Here is a 7040-nt window from a genome sequence, read left to right as displayed (position 1 = left end):
GCAGGTAAATTTTCCTCGAGGAATTTTAGTAATCGAGGTACTCGAATCATTCGCGGAATCGTTTCAGCCCTAAAATACTGTAGACTCCACTTCCTACAGAGTCTGTGCTTTGTAGACTTCATACAAAGTAGACTTTGAATAGCTGGGTTTGTGTTATCCCAAACAGCTACACATACCAGGGGTTCACTATGCATCAGAAATTGTTCTGTTTGATTTTCCTTTGCTTTAAACATCTGTCAAGGAATATATGGGATTGTGCTTACAGTTGGTAATGCTAACCGTGCTAACTGCAGATTAGATGCCAAAGCCAGTATAAAACATCCTCAGGAATTAGAATCTGATTTATCCAACCTTGATAACCGTTCAACTAGAAACTCTTTTGGAACTTGTAACTTTTTTTTTTTTACAGTTCTGAAAGCAAAATAGGAATCGGGCAAAACCAAAATCAGAGATTTTAGAAAATCTGATATCAGAAATTGGGTGCAGCATTCTGATGAGTGCATCTCCACTAAAAAGCTTTTTATTTGTTGATTTATGCCCCTTGGTCCATCCATTTCTCCTAGTAGCTTCTTTTTGTTTTTGCAGATGGAGCTACAATGTTTTGTCAATTCCTTTTTTTAGCTGCAGAAACTCATGAACCCCCTGATCCCTGTTGACCTCCTTCCTGCTGTCCACTTGTTTCTCAGCATGAGCCACTCCTGGTGGACAAACATTTACCAGTATTTGCTCACGTTCCACCCTCAGAATTGATCCATCTTTTTGTCGAGTGACTGACAAGCCATCGATACCAGCACGGTCACAGGGCTCGCTACACATCTGTTGACATTCACCAGTCGTGACATTTAGCAACTTAACATCAATAGCCTGTCAAGCACATTGAAGAGCAATAGGGAGTTCCACCATAATCTGATAATCATGACTCTTAGCTTGACTAATAAATATTTCCAGACAATATCAGTTATGTTGGGGTTACTTTCAGCTCCTATTGACCCAAGTTGGTGTTTTGAATGATATCTGGTGTTAAGACAGAGTTTCTGAAGAGTCTGAAACAAGCAAAAAAAAAAAAAAAAAACATCCAAATACCCTGTTCTCAATTTTAGATTTCAGTTAGCTGCATTTTATTCAAAGTTTGTTTTTTTTTCTCTTTGAGCCATTTCCCATCGTTCTCGCCATCTGTTGTAGTTCTGACCGACGAATGTGAGTGTTGTTACGCCTTAATAAAACTACAACACCCGTGAATCTGACGGTTGAGCAAGCAGTCGTGTCGGAAGGATTTCATCGCAGGATATGCAGTCTGTGTCGTAACCAGTTCTTCTTTGTGGTTTCATTGATGAGGAACCGGTGTTTTCAGGCTGCACCTCTGTGAGCCTGATTCAGCAGATGCAGCCTGGGAACCGAAGATGAATTTCTGAATCTGGACCGTCCTGTTGAGCAGGTTTGTTTGCCAGGAGCGCTCCCAAGTCTGAGTTTTTTTTTTTTTTTCCCCTCACGCAGTCAGATGTTGGGTCACACCCTGATGTTTTGACTTTATTCAACCTAAACACATGCATTGCTTGGTTTGCACCAAATGTTGCAGTGTGGTTGTTTTCTGTAATGCGAAAGGACTCGTGAAAATGCCCCTCCTGCTGAATACCAGCTGCAGGTTTTCATCACTTTCCAGAGCACCCCTACGTGACCCAAAGTGCAGCGTGCGTACGACTGGTTTCGTTAGCTTGGGGAAGCAAAGGGGGAAGTGATGATGCTGAGTCAAGCGCTGCTGTTGGTGCAGGGATGTGTGCTGATGGATTCGGTGACAGCGTCGCCATTTCATTGGACTGTGCTGCATAAATCCGTACAGCTTGACCTCGATGAATCAAAACGACAGTGATCTCAACTCTGTGTGCTCATATTAAAGTTCTGGTCGTGTGTGTGTGTGTGTGTGTGTGTGTGTGTGTGTGTGTGTTCTCTTTTCTTGCTGTTCAGGGGAGGGGAACTCTAAGATCTCCAGTGTTTACATCAACAACAGTCATGGGATGGATGACGATGAATTTTTCGACAGGAACTTGGCCTTATTTGAGGTTTGACAATCAAACTGATTATCACTGTTTTGTCTATAATGTTCTAAGTTTTCTGCAACATTTTATCTCATAGCACTGATTGTGACAAAAATCTTTGTGCCTGTGTGTGGTATTTTTTTTTCCTGTTTGCCAAACTTGAGCTAAGAAGCTGCATGGTGGGTGCAGCTAATTTTAGCTTGTATAGATTACCAGCTTCTCTGGAAATGTCTCTAACCTTTTTCTTTTTCTATAAACAGTCAGGTTCTTTCTTCTCTTTCGTGTTTTCTTCCTCTTGATTGTTTAACACCCATCCTCTTCTTTCTCTCTTTATCTTGCTGCTTTTGACTTTGATCCTTTCTTTGTTCCCGACTCACTGCTGCCTTTTCGTGTCCCCACCACTGTTATCTCACACTGTGACGTCTCCCATTGTTCGACGACCAACAGGAGGAGATGGACACTAGGCCGAAGGTGTCTTCTCTGCTCAGCCGCCTGGCTAACTACACCAACCTGACGCAGGGAGCAAAGGAGCATGAGGAGGCTGAGAGCATCGGGGAGAAGAAGAAAGCCAGCAAGGTGTGAAATGCTACAAATTGTTTTGAAAATCAGAGTTTAATGTGAAATAACACAATTAAGCTTTTCTAATACACTATATATCATGTTGAAGCATAAAATCTCAAAATGAAACACCGTTACATTCTGATATGTAAAGTATCAGAAACATTGCTTTGATAAATTACACACAATTTGACTGAATTTGCTTCAAGAAATGGTGGAAAACGGATGGCGTCCCTTTTAGAGTGAGCTCATCGTCCATCCTCTCCTGCGTCGGTCATCGAGTTGTTGTCTAGACAAATCATATCTACGACTCAAAGGGCGTCAAGGCCTGAACTCGGCTTACACTGCAGCGCTCGATGATAAGCCGCACGCATCCAAGATGAGACGATCTGTTTTGGCCGTTCATAGTATTTCCAGCTTAGATTGGCAGACAGTAGGGAGGGGATTTGAGGTCGGGGGAGTTTAACCAAAACAGTTTTAATCTTCCTTTCTGGTTCTGCGGTGTGTTCAGTACAAGCATCACCAAAATGCTGCCACACCACTTTGAGATTAGCTTGTAATACTTTCATTCTTTGTTAAAAAGTGAAACTAGACATAGTTTGAATTTCAACACAACCATAAAAAACTTTCCTTTTACACTCAACAGTGAACCTGCTTTCATTTAGGGCTAGGACATTAAAACCGGAGTAATGGGAGCTTTTCTGTTTGAGTCACTTAAGAGTCTTTCTGCAGAGTTTTGGACTAATGGAAGGGGAACAAGGGACTTTTTATTGATAAATTCAAAAAGTGCATAACTATAGTCTCAATGTGAGGAAATAATCGAGTTTTCATGTTGACAGCCTTAGTTTTGCAAATATTTCTCAAATGATAAAACGCTTTGAAGTGGTTTGAGTGACCTTGAACAGACATTGATCGGCTCCTTTAGGGACTCTGGTGGTTCTGACAGCTTGAAGAACGGACTTTCTGAAAGAACAGTACAGCTGAATGTCATCTGCTTACAGATAATATGAAATGTGGTGGTGATTTGTTTAAGAGGGACATGGCAATAAATAAGAGGACCCAATACCAAGCCCTGGAGTACCCCACATATTAAATCAATGCCATAATATATCACATTTTATTAGTACTACTTGGTCTACACTGAATTATGAACTCCTGTCTTTCTTTTACCAACTTTTTCATGAAGTACAAGGTTATAATTTTTACTTTTGTCATTCTGCTGCCAACTATTATAGTTCCAATTAATCATAACCAGACAAAATTTGGAGAACATAATTTTTTTCCAGTGACATAAACTTAATGCTCTTTGCCTCGAACCTCAAAAAATGTAAAGTCTAGCATTTCAGCTGCTCTCTGTTCATCTTTCTTTTACTGACATTCGTCAGTAAAAGTAGCCAAAACAGCCTCTCTTTCATAATCAGAAGATTTATTGGTTGAGTTTGTGTGCAATGAAAGGAATTTAACTTTGGTTTTAATGTAACCCAAATTTTGAAAGACGCACGCAAAATGATGTGGACCGCCTTGAGTACAGTTTTATCTGAACATCCCTATTAAAAACATTTTAGTAACTACTGCTGCTTTCTACACACATTCATTTGACATTCTTTATACAAAATATAAAAGTTGACATAAGCATACGAAGCGCTAAATTCCACACGGATACTTTGTCTCCGTTTCAGTCGCCGCAGATGGGGACGTTCATGGGCGTCTACCTCCCTTGCCTTCAGAACATCTTCGGAGTCATCCTGTTCCTGAGGTTGACGTGGGTGGTGGGGACCGCCGGCGTGCTGCAGGCCCTCTGCATCGTCTTCATATGCTGCTGCTGCGTGAGTGTTTCTTTGTCGGCATGCGTTCATGGACACTATTGAAACGTTTCCAGTAACATTTTGTGGGACTGTTTCTGCTTTCCAGACGTTGCTGACTGCTATTTCAATGAGCGCGATCGCCACTAATGGAGTTGTGCCAGGTATTCCCCTCTCTTCTAATAAATGGCTAATATTTATTTCCTCTTAATGTTTAAGCAATGCTCCTGAAGGGATTTTTGTTGTTGTCGTGCTGCCTGTTTCTGCTCTGTGTTCATAAATTAAAACCTAGTTGTAATAAATACCTCATCTTTCAACAGTGTGTCTAGATTGGCGCATTAAATAAAATGTCAAAGTAATGTGATTCTCTCATGCCTGCAGCATCTTGACATTTTGAAAAGAACAAAAGTAGATCAAATGTAACATGGATAACATTCAACTTCAGTTTATCTGCTCTGCACTGCCGTAAGCGCTTTTAGTTCTCATGCTTCCTCTGTTTCCATGTTTGTTACGGGTGATTCAAAAGACTATAAAGTGTTTGGCTTTCCAAATACAACTCGGCAGCAGAAATTATTCAGTTATCCTTCTAACTGAAAACGGTCAGAAGGATCTCTTTATGTATACTGTGACTGTCTTGATGTTGTTTCTCATTCGAGGCACTTTAAGTCTCTGACGTAGCTTTATAGCAAATGCAAATAAATATACTTAACAGGATTAATGCTGCTTTACAGTTGTACTCGGAACTGGGAAATTCCAACTTCCCAGTCATAAAAATCAACTGGAACGTCCTTCGAAGTCAGATTTTCAACTGGGAAACTGGGAGCAAATCCGTTACAACTTGTAAGACGGACTTTGCGTTGCGATATGGCCACTCCTTGCATTAGCAGTAAGCTGTGATGGGAACGTATTTACAAGACGTGTGTAAAAAAGTGACTAAAATCAATGCTGAGTGTAACGCTTGCTGATCTAAATTGACGAAATAAAAAGTGGCGTTTGCTTATGGAAAGTAATGCTTAAAATGATGTTTGGAAGATGTTCTGCAAACCATATGTTTGGGCGTCACCATGTTGAAAGTCTAACTTAACTAGAATGCTGTTACCTTGGGTTTGACGTCAAACGCAAGTTCCCAGGTTCCTGGAACGCAGCAACAGCAGCCTAGCTAAGAAGTTGGAATTTCAACATGGCGACGCCCGTAGACATTGTTTGCAGTAGCTCTTGCATCATTTTAATCTTTATTTTCAAGAGGCAAATGCCACTTTTAATGATTTCAGCTTTGAGTTAATACATTAAGCTTAGACGTGCGTTTACATGCGTGTCTTGTAAAGTAACCATGTTTGTTGGTGCGAGGAGCGGCCACATTGAAACAAAGTCGGCCTTGCAAATTGGACTTGCTCCCAGTTTCGTAACAGGAAATCCGACTTCGGAGGGCGTTCCAGTTGATTTTTCCAACTGAGAAGTTGGAATTTTCAAGTTCTGTGTACGACTGCATGAGCACAGATAACTCAACTATATCTGAGCCATGTGGCATCACATAACTTCAACAGTGTTAAAACCTCCGTTTACCTTAGTACCACCTACTAACCATGCCTAATCCCTAGCTGGGCGACTCCAATGTGTTTCCATTTGTCATCCCACCACGTTTCCTCCCTAATCCCCCAATCAATCCCAAGCTATTGTTTTGCTTCCCAGGAATGCTTTTTTTTAAGCTGGTATTCCAGGGTTTGTTGTTGCAGAAGCGGTTTCACTCCTTATCGAAAGTGTTGCGTAAACAAGGCAAACAAATATATCCTCCCACACAGTCAGTTAAGCAAGGTAAAGAATCAGTTTCCCCATGGTTTGGGAAAGGAGTGCCTCAATCTTCACAGCAACACGGTTTGCAATTTGAACACCAAACACTGTTTTCACTTTGCTTTTAGTTGTTCAGATTTAGTTGTTCTCTGTGTGTTATCATCCTGTACCACTTTTGTCCATTTTATGGTTGTACCAGCAAAAGTAGGGATTCTGTTTCTTAGTCGTCTTGGTGAGATCAGTCGAGGGGATTTAGGCCTGGAACCTTTTAGATCTCTAAGAAAATTTCTAAACCATGTGCCATTTATTTTCTGCTTCCCAATTTGGCACTGTTATGTGGTTATGTGAAGAAAGCTGCATCTCAACTGAATCTTTTTCTAAAATGACAAAAACACTCATGATGTCATTTGCAGAAATGTTTTTCCCCCAAAAATATATATATCGTCTAATTCCAATATACCTTTGTACTTTCTTAATTTACCTAATATACACTGCTCAAAAAAATAAAGGGAACACTCAAATAACACATCCTAGATCTGAATGAATGAAATATTCTCATTGAATACTTTGTTCTGTACAAAGTTGAATGTGCTGACAACAAAAATCACACAAAAATCATCAATGGAAATCAAATTTATTAACCAATGGAGGCCTGGATTTGGAGCCACACACAAAATTAAAGTGAAATGTTCCCTTTATTTTTTTTGAGCAGTATACTTTCTTTTTAGAATAATAGACGTTTTACTCATCAGCTGTCCTCGTTTCTCTGCCTTTGCCTTCTAATGTCCCTAACTATCCATTCCTCGTTTGTCTTATTGTCCCACTGATTTTAAATTCTTCTGTTTATCTTCAATAATTT

The 7040-nt window shown here is 40.2% G+C and overlaps 1 protein-coding gene across 5 annotated transcripts in view; it reads left to right on the top strand.

The window, feature by feature from the left end:
- Positions 1-7040, top strand: part of slc12a6 (solute carrier family 12 member 6) — a 29735-nt gene that overhangs the window by 11424 nt on the left and 11271 nt on the right. For all 5 annotated transcript variants that reach the window (XM_015029216.1, XM_015029217.1, XM_015029218.1 and 2 more), the window contains exons 3-6: positions 1963-2057; positions 2481-2609; positions 4271-4417; positions 4503-4557. In XM_015029216.1, the coding sequence (XP_014884702.1) occupies positions 1963-2057; positions 2481-2609; positions 4271-4417; positions 4503-4557 (426 nt within the window). The remainder of the gene's footprint in view (positions 1-1962; positions 2058-2480; positions 2610-4270; positions 4418-4502; positions 4558-7040) is intronic.

This window comes from Poecilia latipinna, unplaced genomic scaffold (genome assembly GCF_001443285.1).
Source record: "Poecilia latipinna isolate Pla-1442-1.1 unplaced genomic scaffold, P_latipinna-1.0 Scaffold147, whole genome shotgun sequence".
NCBI classification, from domain to species: Eukaryota; Metazoa; Chordata; class Actinopteri; order Cyprinodontiformes; family Poeciliidae; genus Poecilia; species Poecilia latipinna.
Note: the sequence above shows the minus strand (reverse complement) of the source record. Positions and strands in the feature narration are given on the sequence as shown.